Genomic DNA, 15,897 nt, shown 5'->3' with positions numbered 1-15,897 from the left:
TCATCTCCCGCAAAGGCCTGTGTTCTTAATTTTGTTTATGGTTGCTGTTATTGCTCAAGCCAGTCAAGGTTTGTAGCATTAACGCTTCAGATGTCTTTTCCCTCGCTGTTTTTCGTTTTCAATGGGTAACTGCGAAGGTTTCGATTTTGACTTGGGAAGTGCACACATTTCTTTGTGTCCTAGCTGTGATAAGAAGAAGGGAAAGCACCCAAATACAAAATGGTGTTCAAAATAGGTTTCTCTGTTTCTCTTCGTTTGTACATTGTAAAATTTGAGAGCTGTTAACAGTTATCATCTTACATGAATCATATTTTTTTTGTTTATTCCAGCGCTGAGTTTCAAGGCTGGAAAAGACAATGTCACCACCACTACACCCGGCCTGTTTGCTTGTAAGAAGATTTCCTTCCAATATCCCTTCTATGGCGGACAACAAGTCAAAGTTTTCACCTCAGTGAGCCACACTCTGACGAGTCCAACTCCTCGCAGTGGCGCTGCAATCTGGGTGGAGGATGTTACGGCAAATGGGTTCACCGTCTGCGTTGTGGAGTATGGACAAGGATCAAATGGCACAATAGAAGTGAACTGGATTGCTTTGAAAACTGGTCCTCCTGGTTCCCAGCTAGGAACTGCCTCCTTAAACCCTTGGACTGTTGGAACGAAGTGTAAAAGGATCGTATTTAAACAGGTTAGACGATGATACGTATAATGTTCGCTTATTTTTTCGACGTTATATAATAACTGCCAAGTACAAATAAAACACACAAAAAAAAACTGAACCAAGTTAAGAAATAAATTAGGAATATATTGTTTTTGGAAAAAAACGATAAAATGTGATATAGTATAAACATAAGCAACCTACATAATTCAATCCAATTTTTCTTTCTTCTATTTCATTTACTGCCATTTACTTTATTTTGTGCTTTCTACCTTTCCCTATTTTAATATTTAATTCCTACATTCTTTCCTTTTTTTTTCTTCTCTTACTACTTTATTCCCCTAACTTCCATTCACTCTGTCAATCTTTCTTCGTTTTTTTGCTTTCCTTTCATACTTATTTAATTTTTTCTTCCCTTTTTCCATTCATTCATTCATTCGTTCATTCATTCATTCATTCATTCATTCATTCATTCATTCATTCATTCATTCATTCATTTATGTTTTCTTTCTTTCTTTCTTTCTTTCTTTCTTTCTTTCTTTCTTTCTTTCTTTCTTACTTTCTTTCTCTCTTTCATTCGTTCACTTGTATTACCTTCCTTTCATTCTCTTTCTTTCTTCCTTTTTCTTTCTTTCTTTCTTTCTTCCCTTCATTTTAATTTCCATCCTTCTTTCTTTCTTTCTTTCTTTCTCTCTAGCTCCCTGCATTTCTCGCCATCTTGTTTTTTTGCCTTCTTGCCTTCTTGCCTTCTTGCCTTCTTGCCTTCTTGCCTTCTTGCCTTCTTGCCTTCTTGCCTTTTTGCCTTCTTGCCATCTTGCCTTCTTGCCTTCTTGCCTTCTTGCCTTCTTGCCTTCTTGCCTTCTTGCCTTCTTGCCTTCCTTTCCTTCTTCCTTCTTTCCTTCTTTCCTTCTTGCCTTCTTCCCTTCCTGCATTCCTCCCTTCATGTTTTCTAGCCTACTTTTCTTCCTTTCGTTCTGCTTTATTTACTTACTTTATTTCTTCACCTCTTGTTGCTTTGTTATTTCTTTCTTTTTTCTTGTTTTTTTTTTTTCAAATCATTGACTTTCTTTTTTGCTTTTTTGCTTCTTTGTTTTTTTTTGTCTTCTGCCCTTCTCTTTGTGTAGCATCTAGTTTTCTTTACTTCTTAGTTTGTTTGTTTATCTCGTTTTTATTGTTTCTTTTTTCATCTTGGTATTTCAGTGGTTGTTTTTTCTCTTCCTTCATATTTCTTTTTCTACCTTCCTTTCATGGATATTTTTCACCTTTGTACTGGCATAAAGAACAAATCTGAGACGAGCACTTTTTTTTAATTTTCTCATACAACTTTATGTGGAGTGCACTTTGGAAGTACACTTTTGTTGTTGTTATTTTAATGCAATTCATTCGTGGACCTTTTTTTTGCTTTTCTTTATTAAATTACTACTAATGTTTCAGCGTTTCAAGATTCCTCCAAGCATATTTGTAACTGCCAGTCATCAATTTCCCAAGAGACCCCAGGATGCAATGGCCGTATGGGTGGAGACGTTGCACAAAGACAGCTTCAAAATTTGTCTCAGGGAAACCAAGATTCTCGACGGAACTCATAAAAACATAAAAATAGTAAGTGAATTGAATTGTGCTGTTTAGTTTTCTGTAGTACACTACTCTGAATTGGAGCCTAAATGGCTTCTTAACCCAACACAAATTACTTCTTCCGTTGTCGTTCAAGGGAAATTGAGTTGGTTTAATTTTTGGAACCACCCCTAGGATTCGTTCAAATAAGTGAACATTTTTTTTTTTTTGCATTAAGTAGATAGCCTTTCACCTGCTTTAGAATTTTTTAAGCTGACTAAGTTTGTGTTGTTTATGACCTCATTGGACTCAATACGTCAAAACACAAAATGAATCGAATGCTAACACGATGTAAAAAAAAATCTTCTGCAATTTTGCTGTCAAAGAAAACATATTTGAGCAAAGGATTGTGTCAAAGACGTTCAAATTCGGCTAAACCTACAAGTCAAATGCCTTTGCCATAACAAAAATATGAAATAAGTTGTGGATATACAGATGCCACATCAAAATTCCCATTTCTACTCTGCGCCATAGGGTAAATTATATTTTCAAAATTAAAAAAAAGGCCGCAAGAGATTGGCTTGGAATCCACCCAGCCATCCCCCTCCACCCAACCCAACATCTTAGGTGCGATGTTTAAGTTCCTTAGATTACGGGTGTTTTTAAAAGCACTAAATCTTGATGATTATGGCTAAAAAGCTTGTGTTGTGTGCTTAACATATGGAGAAGAAATTTAATCTACGTTTTTCAGTCTTGTGTTAATAACTTTTTTTCAGATCACTCAGATCCTTTTAGTACTATACTATTGAAATAATAAGTAAATTCTAATTCAAGCCTTATATATCTACTAGTGCACGAATTATTCATCCATCCATCCATTTACTCAATCACTCACTCACTCGCTGGCTTATTCACTCATTCATTTTGCAGAACTGGTTGGCATTTACCGATCTAAGGCTTGAAAACTTTACCTTGACCAACAGTGCTATGTTTAATAACACTGCCGCGCTATCTCATCAAGATAACTACGCTTTCTGCCAAGTAAGATATTTTACATAGACAACAAATGGATATCGTTTGTAGGTTTAATTTAGATATTTTAACGCAAATTATTCATTTTTATCTATGATGTTTAAGTATTAGCTCATCAAACTTTCAAGAATTTCTCATTTTCACCACTTATTTTGGGCAAGAACATGTTGCTGATGGCGACAGCAACCAATTTTTTCCCCGCCAAAATTGCTCTTTTTTACATGGTTACCTGATACGATTGAACCCATATGACAAAGTTAACCTTACTCCAACTTATGTGCGCTATTTTTTTGGTTGTTTATATCTTTCATTGTTTGTTTTTTGTTTGTTTACTTGTCTGTTTGTTTGGATGAAGATAATTAATTTGGCGAACAGCTATTAAGCAACAATTTCAACTGTTGAAAACAAAAACAGGGAAGCTGAGAATTCACTCCAAAAACTTAATTCCTGTGGAGAAAAGGGTTCTATTGAAATTTTTAGATTCCTAAAATCGTTGAAAAATGTGAGTAAAACGAAAAATTGCGCCTGGTTGCTGCCCCTAAACAGGTCTGAATCAGCTTGAAATTTATCAGGTATCATCAGTAAGCATTCTAACAGATACAACCTCTCATTTCAGACAATAAACTTCACAGATCCGTTTTTTGCTCCTCCTGTGGTGGTAGTGACTCCAAAGTACAGTTACAAGAATAACTACTCTTTTTCGTCTCAATGCAATGCTGTTACAGCGTGGATTGAGGTAAGCACAATAATATTCATTCAGGAGAGCATGACCAGAAGAGGTTTATAATGTCCCTATTCCAACTCCCGCCAATGTATGCTATTTAAAGTAAAGTTCACTATAGTGAATCTTTTGTTCACAAAAATTACTTTAGTTGGAAGTTAATCATTCAATGAAAACGTATACTTAATACGCCTTCGAGACCTCAAAAATAAACTTTGTGGTGGACCAGATTTTCTGCCAGAAAATTGTTTTTTTTATTTCGATCTATGGTATGATCTTACTGAGGTATCTAACACATTTTCTTAATAGCACACTTCCACAAAAGATATGAAAGTTTGCGTGAGAAACTACAACAGTAAAGCCAAAAATAAGGACACCATTACAGTCGATTATATGGTGATAGGAGGTAGGTTATAAGTAAAGACAACTTATAGAAATTTACAGATAGAGACGATAGGAAATCGAAAATTAATCTGTTCACGCTCCACCATGCAGTTATTTGTTGTATGGGGGCCACGTTGGAATAAATTCAAGCCCTTGAATAAAAGCCACGTCTATCAAATCAGATTTCTAAAACAAAGTTTGAAAATACCCTTAGCAGTGTTTCGAAAGCAATTTTACTTATTGTTTCCCCTAATTGTTATTTTTTTTTGTTTTGGCATAGAGTAATACAATGGCATACAGTAATACAACACATTGAAAAAATACAGTGGAAAAAATATAAAATAACACTGGCTTTTAACTATTGACAACGAATAAACTAAACCTTTTTTCCCTTCATTTCAGACCTGGATCCCTGCCTAGACGTGACATGCCATTATCATGGTTTGTGTAAGGCTTTTGGTCCTCATGATGCTCGCTGCGTGTGCGTGGACAGTTGTCCATCCTACCACGAACCCGTCTGCTCGTCAAATGGCACAACATACGACAATGGGTGTTGGTATAAACAGGAAATGTGTCTACAACAACTTAACTTCACCGTGCAACATCCTGGTAGCTGTGAAGGTGAGGAATGTTTCTTTTGATGCACTTTACGTGCTATAAAACAAACAAACAAATTAACAAACAAAGTGCATCTTGTTCTTTTTATTGTTCTTTGAGGTTGTTTAAATTAAGAATGAATATTGAGCTGTGCAAGGCAATACAAAAAAAAACGACAATCGTGCTTAATTTTCTGTTGAAGGAGTACATCAAGTTTCGAAAAAGAGGAGTGGAGAAATCACAAATGCTTGCATATGCAAACTTCTTATTGTTTTTTGGCTTTTTAGGATTTCCATTCCAGCGAGGTCGCCGTCACATGCCACATATTCCATCACTGGGGTACTCTCATTGTGAAGTAATTCGATTCAAACCATACGTGTTCTATCCCGACAAACCCATTGAAGTGCAGATCACTGTCAATCATATCGACACCAGTGACAGATCATATGTTCATGATGCCGCTGTGTCTTGGGTTGAAAATGTGAATTATGATCAATTCACTGCGTGTGTGATGGCGGCAGGCTTTAATGAGCGAAAGTCCCATGCTAACGTGACAATTGATTGGATGTCGTACCAAGGGGCTCCGATAGGTGGTGTTACTGGAAAAGTGCGCATGTCACAGTGGTGGACTGGAACGACTTGTACAGCTGTGAACTTCCCATCAGTAAGTGTCAGTTTTTGTTACGTTGTGAGTCTGATCCATAAGTTGAATGATTGTTTACCTGACTGACTGACTGACTGACTGACTGACTGACTGACGACTGACTGACTGACTGACTGACTGACTGACTGACTGACTGACTGACTGACTGACTGACTGACTGACTGACTGACTGACTTGACTTGACTAGTTTGGCTGGCCTAGCTTGCCTTGCCTGGCTTGGCTTGGCATGGCTTGTAAAGTCACACAACAAAACGTGATTTTGGTAATTTTTTTGGTAATTTATTTACCTACGTGACGAAAGAGCTCCAGGAGCTCGTTAAGATGGTACGTGCAACCAAGGTCGAATTGGAATTTGGAGTGTTGGTTTTTGTGGAGGGAGGAAAACCGGAGAACCCGGAGAAAAATCCTCGGAGCCAGGACGAGAACCAACAACAAACTCAACCCACGTATGGCCGGGCCGGAATCGAACCCGGGCCACATTGGTGGGAGGCGAGCGCTCTCATCACTGCGCCACCCCTGATCCCCACCCCCCTGCTCACCGCTCGCAAACAAATAAAAACTGTTTTATATTTTAAATTCAATAAAAACGTCATTTACACTGCACCACTTCTTTCGTACAATGCTTGAAAACGCACTGCACGAGACTGCTTGAGATAACTTAATGATTCTTTTCTTTCACGGTAGCGAGGGCACAAAAGAAAAGGCTTAATTTATATCTTGGAACAGAATTTCTCTAAAAAAATGGATATAATTTATGTTTTACAGTTTTTTGAATAAGTATGTTGGAAAATCAGTTCTTGTGTCTTTGTGCCTTTACAGGGAAGGTTTAAAGTTAAGCCTTCAGTGTTTGTGACTGCTGAGCACCACCATTCCGGACTAAAGCGTGACGCTGCCAGTGTTTGGATTGAAGATGTCACGCAATCGTCCTGTAAAGTTTGTTTAAGAGAATTACAAAACTACGCAGGATCCCACCAAGATATTTCTGTTGTAAGTGTCTAACACATGTGACTAATATACGATCTGCTTTGTTTCCCTTAATTTATAAATATGATGTGCTCGAAGCACTCTTTCACTTACAATTTCTGTCAGGCCTGTGTTAAAAAAATAGTTTTTTAACTCGCTAACATGTATTTTTTTATTAGAACTGGTTAGCGTTCACGTATCTTCACAAGCCTCCCTTTTCTGAACACAACTCTATTTATTTTGTGAACAATAAACCTCCTCCTGGGGACCATAATAACGCCTTCTGCAAGGTTAGTTCCCAACTGACTCTCATTTTATGTTCTATTTATACATTAAGGAAGTTTTAAACAAGACCAGGTCCCGATAAATTTAATTTGGGTGCATTTACACCAGTTTCTTGCCATATCATACATTAATTAGTTATCTTTGTACTCTACGGTGTAGTCTGACGATAATAAAGTGACCAAAGCTATAAGCTTTCCAAATAAACGAAGAAGTGCGAATCTGATATTCAGTCTGAAAGAAATTATCTCATGCAGTTTAACTGCGGATGAATACTACAATTAATCTAATCTGAACCGGGAAAATTTTATGATGATTTTTTTTTTTGAGAAAATTAAACCTGTTTAATGATTGATAGACCTAAAGCAACCTAGCCAATCAGATTACATAATTTTCATTTTTGCTCTATTGTAGAGAAAAAAGGTTGGTAGAAACATACAAGCTACCAAGAATCATTTCATCTTTATGTTGTAGAGTACTAACCATCCTTCTTCCTTCTATCTAAAGGACGTTAACTTTGCCAATTTTTACAACGGAACCCCATACGTGTTTGTGTCTGCTGATCATTCATCAAAAGGAGGAAATCTAAGTCCAGTTCATAATGGAATAACTGCTTGGATAGAGGTAGGATAAATAACTTTGTTTCCGCCTATAATTCTAAACGTAACGACAACAATTCTCTTTGCGGTTTGCGTCATCCTATTTCTAATCCCTCGTTAAACCTTTTCATTTTACAGTATATTAACAAGACCGGCTTTCGTGTATGTTTCAAAGAATTATTTGAGGCGAAATACGACCCTCTCTCCATTACTTACACCGTATTGTCAGGTAGGAGTTAATTATTTTACATTATGCGAGCAATTGAATTAATAATCTAGTTCTTTCATATAAATTTGAGCAAATTAGATGAAACCCATTTTTAAACTATCAAATCATAGCTGCAATTACCAAAAAAAAACAGAGAGAAAAGACTCAATCCGACTCAACAATTATCTCCATTATAATCAAAATAAGCTAGTAGTATGGGCGGAGTCGGTTAGGTCGATTTCGAGAAATCAGAAATTATTATTTAGATAGAAAATAACGCCTAACTGTTATTTACATTACAAGATCACTTTTCTCGAGGACAATCAAAACCAGGCCAATAAAAGCAGTCATTTATATCACACAGCTAAAATATATTTGTAAATCAACGCTTCCCTGTTACTTGTTACCTATCCACCTCGTGCCAACTGGCACCCTATGTCTCCACATCAGTGTCCACGCTGCCTGTCCATGACTGTTCGCAGGCTCATTTAATTCGCCATCCTCTTTAAAAAATGAATATTATAATCTTTATTTCCCTAGTTAAGATAAACTACATTTTGTTTACACATGCAGAGATATGTCAGCCTGGATGGGGCTATTTCAATGGTTACTGTTACTTCACAAGTTCTGTGTGTGCTTCATGGTTGGCAGCTGTGTCAAACTGTTCAACTATGGGTTCTCATCTGGTGACCGTTCATAACCAAGAAGAAAATGTCTACATTCAGCACCGTCATAACGGAGAAAAGTCTTGGATAGGACTGAATGATCGCAGCGTGGAAGGCTCATTTGTGTGGACAAACAGGGAGATTAGTAGCTTTAGGTTCTGGGCGTCAAAGCAACCAAACAGTGGCAAAAACGAAGACTGTGTGCACACTCTTGGAGCCAAACAAGGGTACGCTTGGGATGACGTGCCGTGCAACCGCTGCTATAACTTTACTTGTTTTAAAGGTAAAACATTCAATCTAATAAACTGCCTATTATCTTTACGGAAAGCTTAGCCAATCGTGACTTTTTTAGCTTTGGATGTTCCAGTGCGAATCTTGCTCTTCATGCAACAAAGTGGATTTTGTACCATGTGACGTGACGTTAGCTGCATTGGGCTCATTGTAGCGAATTGGACCCTGTTGTCACAGTTATTTTTAATTGTTATGATAAGGGAAATCAGTATTATTGATGTGTACAGCAAGCTAACATGCGTTTTACTTTTTAGTTATAGACGAGTGTGTAACCAACCACCACAGCTGTGATGTTAACGCCATCTGTCAGAATATTATGGGATCATACAACTGTACTTGTAAAGCTGGATTTTATGGAAATGGAAGGAAATGTTTTGGTAACTAATTATAATATTTTAATATGTTATTATTCTGGTACTCGATTTTTTGTCCAACTAAAATTAATATTACAAGTTATCCTGATCGATTCTACATTTTATTGGTACCGATCTCAACTAATTTTCTTTTCCTTTTTATAGATGTAGACGAATGCAAAACCAACTCGCACAGCTGTGATGTGAATGCTGTTTGTAATAACACCAAGGGAGGCCATAACTGCACCTGCAAAGAAGGATATACTGGAGATGGAAAGAGCTGCACTGGTAACTATCAAATGTTCTCTGAGAATGTTAACCGCTTCAGCATGTAGACAGAATGGGATAACTGCGAAAACTATAAGCAGGGTATCGTACCCTACCATTTCGTCTCAACGCACGTCTAATGACTAATATTTTTGTTTAAGATATAAACGAGTGCTCTACTAACTCCCATAGCTGTGATGTGAATGCTGTGTGTCACAATACCAAAGGATCTTACAAGTGCTCGTGTAAATCTGCATATACTGGAGATGGAAAGAAATGCACTGGTAACTATTAGTTACAAATTCGTCTTTCGAATTTTGTTTGATTTTGAACTGAACCATTTTCAGTTACTTACAACTCAAAAAAAATGAGGCCAAAAAATCAACAGTTTTCTTGAAAATCGTTTCAGTAGGAATATTTTGATTTTAGATATAGACGAGTGTACCACCAAATCCCATGGCTGCGATGCTAATGCTGTGTGCCAAAATACCAAAGGATCTTACAAGTGCTCTTGTAAAGCTGGATTTGAAGGAGATGGATAGAAATGCTCTGGTAATGATAAAAACTTTGATATTTCATAACTTTTTTGTGACACGAGTTGAAAGTTTGTCCCTCGCAGGGAAGTTTGTCCACAATCAAAGATCTCTTCGAGATATCGACTTTTTTGCATGAAGTTAGTATGAGTAGAAGGTTTATCCTGGGCATTGTTGTTCGAACATATCATGGAAGAATTCAAACGTCTTTCAGTTCAAGCATTTTTTTTATTTTCGCGGAGGAAATGCTCTATTTGTCAGTCGCGACGGCTGGGCGCTTTGCGACTCATATACTTTGGCTTGGTTAAAAAATGGTAAACTTTGACGCTTGCCTTTAATCGAAATAGTTGTTTCCTTTCGAGTTAGAAAGATTTCTACTCGGCTTAATGCAGGGTTCCCGATAAAGGTTACGCACGACAGAGTTACCTTTTGTCTCGTCACGCAATCTTAACCCCACATTGAGAAGTAAATTTTCGTTTGGATATTACCAAAAGCCTCTTCTCCTCGCGTTATTCTTTACCTTACGGCTACACATGCTATTTCTAACGACTACATTTCCAGTAAAACAGTTGCTGTTTTTTGTCTAATGGCGATGCATTAACTTTCTGAACAGAAGCAAAGACTTTTAGTGTTAACTGCTTCCACCGGAAGTAATTTCACAACAGGCTACAAAAAAAGCTTGTAAATATCACTTCACACCTGCATTGAATGTTGCAATTCTAAATTGTGCAACTCAGCAGAAATAATCAATTGTCACGAAATTAGTTCCCTTTGGTTAACTATTAGCAACGTTTTAGTGTGTGAAAGACTTGTACCAAAGCAAATTTGCGTTGTTAATGTTTTTAAACTTCTCTGCCTTCGAGCGCTGAACCCCTCACATTCTTAATTGGTTATGTCACGTAAGATTTGGGCTACTCACGTTTTTAATTGCTATATAACGTTTGTAAATTTGACAAGTCACGTTTTTTCTACAAGAACGGAAGTGCTGAAGCACAACTATAGAGTGACTCTTTACAAGTCACGCGCTTTGATCACCCACAGCGGAAAGTATTCCCTTGAGAAATTAAAACAGTCCCTTGAGAGTTAACAAGAATGTGGTTCGAGATAACCCAACTTAACCGCTATTCTCCTTCCTTTTGCTTGTAAACAAGCAAAAAAGTCGAAAAAACGGAAAACTAACAATGGCATGAACGCGTGAGTTGTGTAGGCCAGCAGAATTTTTTAGCAGTCATCCACTAAAAGTTAGCAGCACGAATAAATAAATTTTGGATGATGTCATTATGGAGGTGTGGCTTATGACTAAAACGCGCGATATCTTGGGTGTGGTGGAATAAATTAAAACAAGAAACTTCAGGCAGTTTGTAACCGTGCGGTTAATGTCTGAACACCTCTTTCAGTTCTTTGGCTAAAAAGGAACGGCGCCATGCAGTAAAAGTTCTTTAATAAAGCATTCACACGAGAAACCACAAGCCGTGTTGCGTGAGTCACGGAGTGTGCGTGACATGAATTTCCTTCACCACGTCATCTCTTGCTTTAAACCACATGCCTGGCCAGATAAATTTCTGCCTACGCATGCAAATATTTATTTTATTCCGAATGTTCAATAAAATTAACCCAAACCAGTTCATGAATGGCATTCAAAAGAAGTACATTTCACGCCAAAATGAAGAGAAGACTAGGTCCATTGCGTTGTATTTCTCCGTTTCGCGTCGTCCGACGGATAAAAAGAGTATACCTGCTTGCCAAAGTCAGCAGGTAATTCCCCTGGCGCGATGACGTGTATCCCGTGCCTTGACATATTCTTGCTGAGCTTGCAATTTTCGTTTTGATTCCCAGATAAACTCAAAACAAAAATTGGAATATCCAGAAAACTGGTCATTTTTATAAATATTCACCACGTTCCGGGTAAATAGTACGGCTTGTACTCGCCCCAAGTCAAACGCCTGAATAACACAAAAACTAATATTTCACACAAATCCCACAAACAGAACGCAGAGTATTCGTAAATATGTTTAAAATAGGTGAATGATTATTTATAGCTACAGGCGAGCGATCTCGTGGCATGGATCTGACGTAGTGGTAGTTTTAGATAGCTTGGACATGTCCAATTAAGCGCTCTTTGGTATCGTAATTATGGTTTCGCTATGTGATTATTCAGTCCGCTCTTCTGGTAAAACACTCGAATGACACAAAAATATACATTTCACTCTAAATAGAGAGAAAAGTGTTCATGTTAAGGTGGCCCGCGGCTAATTCCGGGAGCGAAGGTGCTATTTTTTAAATCGAATTTTGGGCAAGGAAACCTTAACCGATTTCTCTGATTTTTGGTAGTCGAAAAAACAAATGTTTAAACTTAATAAAGCTTTAGAATTTGGAACAAACAAAAACAGTGAACACGAAATATAAGCACTTTTAAATTAACCTATTTTTTAATAAAACGCGAATATTTTCTAAACGCGAAGATAGATTGTTTTCTCATTGCTGTCAATACGTTCAAATTATCCAAGAATTCATGTGAGCAAGTTTCAACGAAATCGGCTGGGTAGAAATTGCTGCACAGTTGACTGTTAGATTTTAGCTTTAAAATATTATGCTTGTGTATTTTTGCCAGTTGTTACAACAACGCTTGTGTAATGTTTTGATTGCATTATTTATTTGAAAGCTTAATACCAGCTAAAACAATGCTGAAAATTCTGAAAAGATCGGAAACTCCTAGCAAAAGTTATAAGCAAATAAAAACAAGATGTTTACGGTGCGTAAAGTGTATTTTTTAAAATATTCATTGTTTTTCGAACTACAAAAAAAAATACCGATTTTTTTTTCTTTTATTTTTAAGTATGAAAAAATCCAGCATGTACACAAACGGCCTTATCTAGTTTCGTGTGTGTAGACTGGATTCAACTCGCCGAATTTAGTACGTGAAGATGGCTACCTCTCGTCTTCCATTTTGAAGCGCTTTGGAAACCCTTGTGTTCCAGTAAATTATTCAAACTTGCCGCATTCCCAAGATTTTTTAGCACCTTGAAATAAATGGGCGTTCATTTCCAGGTGCTAAATAATCTTGAGAATGTGGCACGTTTAAATAATTTACTGTTAGTTGAGAGGTTTCCAAAGCGCTTTTAACTGAAGGACGAGAGGTAGCTATCTTGAAGAGCCAAATTTGACGAGTTTCATCGAGACTTCACGCTCGAAACTAGATGAGGGCGTTTGCTTATATGTTGGATTTTTGCATACTAAAAATTAAAATAAAAAAAATCGGTCGATTTTTTTTAATTCGAAAAAGATTGAATTTTTCTAATTTGCAATTTTCGCACCGTAAACCACTTATGCTTCATTTGATTATAACTTTTGCGGAGAATATCCGATCGTTTCAGATTTTTCAGCACTTCTTTAGGAGGTATTGAGCTTTCAAATGACAGAAGTGATCTTAGCATTAATTAAGCATTGTTGCAATAGCTGGCGAAAATATCCAATTACAATATTTTTATGCGAAAAATAAACAGCCAACCGTGCAGCAATTTCTACCCAGCCGATTTAGTTGAAACTTGCTCATATGAAACCTAGGCTTACTTGAAGTAATTGATCTTAATTAGAAAAAAATCTATCTTCGCGTTTTGAAAATATTCGCATATTTTCGAAAAAAAGGTTTTCCATAAAGTGCTTATTTCTCGCGATTGTGTATACTTTGGGCTTTAAAAGGTAAAGATTTATAAAATTTAAACATTTGTTATTACGACTACCAAAAATCAAAGAAATCGGTTACGGTTTTCATCCCCAAAATTCGATTTAAAAAATAGCACCTTCGCTCCCGGAATTAGCCGCGGGCCACCTTAAACCAGATTATGAACCGGAGTGATCGCCAGTAAACATCAAATTTTGCGTGACCGTGACCAAGAAGCCAGTTGGGCCGCGTGGGTCTGGAACGATTTACCGACAAAAAAACACCGGCCAGATTATGAACCGGCTTCGCACGGTTAACAACAGCTCTTAGAGCTTAAAACTGCGCTGATCACGTGACCACTCTAGGGGAGCCATGTGGGGGGAAGAAAAAATGCATCCCCCTTATCCCCTTTACCTGCGTCAAACAATGTTGCCCTGACAAACAAAATGGTAAGAAAACACCTTGTGTGACATTTTACGGTTGACTAGTTCCATCCGCAATTTAATATTTTTTTCTTATATGCTAATTCCCACGATCCTGATTCGTGAAACCAAAAAATCTTTTAAATCAGCATCCAGTGTTGTATTGAATTCCCGTTTAAAGGTTGAATAACTCGCTCCGAAAATGGAATATTGGAGCAAATAATTAAATCAAATTTAAGAATAGCACTGGAGCTGCTTTTTGCTGAATGGGAATTCCCCGGGGAATTAATTTACCAATGACGTAAACCTTGCAAGTCAGGGCATGTTTGTCTCAGTGGTTTTCCTTCAGATTTCAGAAAACCTCTAGATGACACAGCTCCAAAAATACATAGCGCTAAAAAGTCGAACATTTCACACTTAACATGCTAGGTTAAGAGCAGAGGATTTGTTTAGTTTCCATTTGTAGCAGATTTAAAGTATTCAGAGCATTGCGTGGTTCTTGCCGATCTTCCAGGACACAAACGTAATGTAAATTCTTAAATTTTTTTAAATTCTTCCCCGCTAAAGCGTATTTTTCTTTCAAAGCATGAAATTTTAGTATTTTCTTTGATTCAAACGCTTCAAAATACTTCACACTAATTTTTTAAGTTAAGACCAAAGGATTCGCAAAGATTTGAAAGGGAGCTGATAATAACTTTAAAACATTGCGTGACTCGAGGTCTAGCCGATCGAAAGTGAAACTTGTCATGTCAGCACATTCTTTGACACCAACGTAATGGTATTTTATTACAGATTCTGGCCCGCTGAATTATATTTCTTTTTTTAAAGCATGGAAATTTAGTGTTTTCCTGAGTCAAACGCTTTGAAATCGAATATTTCACATTAAATATTCTTTGTAAAGACAAAAGTTTTAGAAATTTTTTCCATTTGTAACTGATTTGTAGCTTCAAAACATCGCGTGACCAGAAGCCTGACCAAGTGGAGGTCTGGGTCTGGTCACCGACAAAACTAAAACTACTACGAAAAAAAAAATAAACCACGTGCAGAGCAAGAACTGCGCAGCGCAGTTAATAAAGTGTTCTCGGGATTTTTTTTAATTAATTCAGCCCAATTTCATGTCTTAAGGGAACAATGACACTAGATGACGGATTAGGAGGCATCAGTAAAACCAAAATCTACTTGATTGACGGAGTATTAAGGACTTGCTCTGCTGTAGAAGAGTGGAAGAATCTTAGAGGCTCCGTCTAAAGGTTCTTTAGATGTATTCCCTACACTACTCACGTTCCGCTGTTGCCTGGAATCTATAGATCAACAACCAATAAACAATCGATAGCCTACCGCCAAGCTTTTTTTCATCATTTGCTATCCGGATTTTTCCTTTTAACCGAGATTCACAAGGTTAATGGCGAGCTCTCTGGATTTCAGAGTCACTCTTGTCCACACTGGGAGAATGTTGCCTTCAGTCGTTTCGGTCTTCTTTACAAACAAATTGTCGGGCAAAATCCATTGTTCCGTTTTGATTCAGGAGGATCTATGTTTCGCTTTAGGTGGAAACTTGAAAGATAGATATATAATTTGCTACAAATTTATGAACCAGTTTGCGCGCTATTAATTCGTTTTTATTTTTATTTAGTTCCTTGGAAATTTACAACAAGGGGACGCAGTGGACGATTTGGAACAATTCAGAAATTCACCGTTCCAAAAACCACTCGCTATCTCATCAAAGCCTGGGGAGCCCGGGGAGGAACACACAAGTACAACTTTGGATACAAACCTGGAACATACTATGGCGGCAAGGGTGCGTTCATTGAGGGCAAGTTTAGACTGACTAAAGGAACTGTGCTGAATATTGTGGTGGGACAGAGAGGAGGAAACTCAGTGGAGGTGTACGGAGGACAAAAAACTACCAGGACAGCAGCTCAGCTTGGACTGTCTGTATGGGACAATGCTGGTACAGGGGGAGGGGGTGGGAGTTTTGTTTATACCACAAGTAATGCGCTGTTATTAGCCGCCGGAGGGGGAGGGGGTGCGTCAGGTGGGTATAATGGC

At 37.5% G+C, this 15,897-nt stretch overlaps 1 protein-coding gene across 1 annotated transcript in view; it reads left to right on the top strand.

Annotated features, from left to right (window-relative positions):
- The window catches only part of LOC144666226 (uncharacterized), a 59,055-nt gene continuing 43,158 nt past the window's right edge, over positions 1 to 15,897 (top strand). Inside the window, exons 1-13 of the mRNA XM_078527622.1 lie at positions 1 to 68; positions 330 to 685; positions 2,090 to 2,254; positions 3,137 to 3,247; positions 3,855 to 3,974; positions 4,269 to 4,365; positions 4,746 to 4,964; positions 5,228 to 5,604; positions 6,424 to 6,591; positions 6,747 to 6,857; positions 7,357 to 7,473; positions 7,587 to 7,677; positions 8,230 to 8,604. Coding sequence (XP_078383748.1) covers positions 38 to 68; positions 330 to 685; positions 2,090 to 2,254; positions 3,137 to 3,247; positions 3,855 to 3,974; positions 4,269 to 4,365; positions 4,746 to 4,964; positions 5,228 to 5,604; positions 6,424 to 6,591; positions 6,747 to 6,857; positions 7,357 to 7,473; positions 7,587 to 7,677; positions 8,230 to 8,604 — 2,338 coding nt within the window. The 5' untranslated portion in view covers positions 1 to 37. The remainder of the gene's footprint in view (positions 69 to 329; positions 686 to 2,089; positions 2,255 to 3,136; positions 3,248 to 3,854; positions 3,975 to 4,268; positions 4,366 to 4,745; positions 4,965 to 5,227; positions 5,605 to 6,423; positions 6,592 to 6,746; positions 6,858 to 7,356; positions 7,474 to 7,586; positions 7,678 to 8,229; positions 8,605 to 15,897) is intronic.

The sequence above is a fragment of the Oculina patagonica genome, chromosome 9 (assembly GCF_052425735.1).
Source record: "Oculina patagonica isolate OP01 chromosome 9, crgOcupat, whole genome shotgun sequence".
NCBI classification, from domain to species: Eukaryota; Metazoa; Cnidaria; class Anthozoa; order Scleractinia; family Oculinidae; genus Oculina; species Oculina patagonica.
This window is presented reverse-complemented; position numbering and strand designations above follow the sequence as displayed.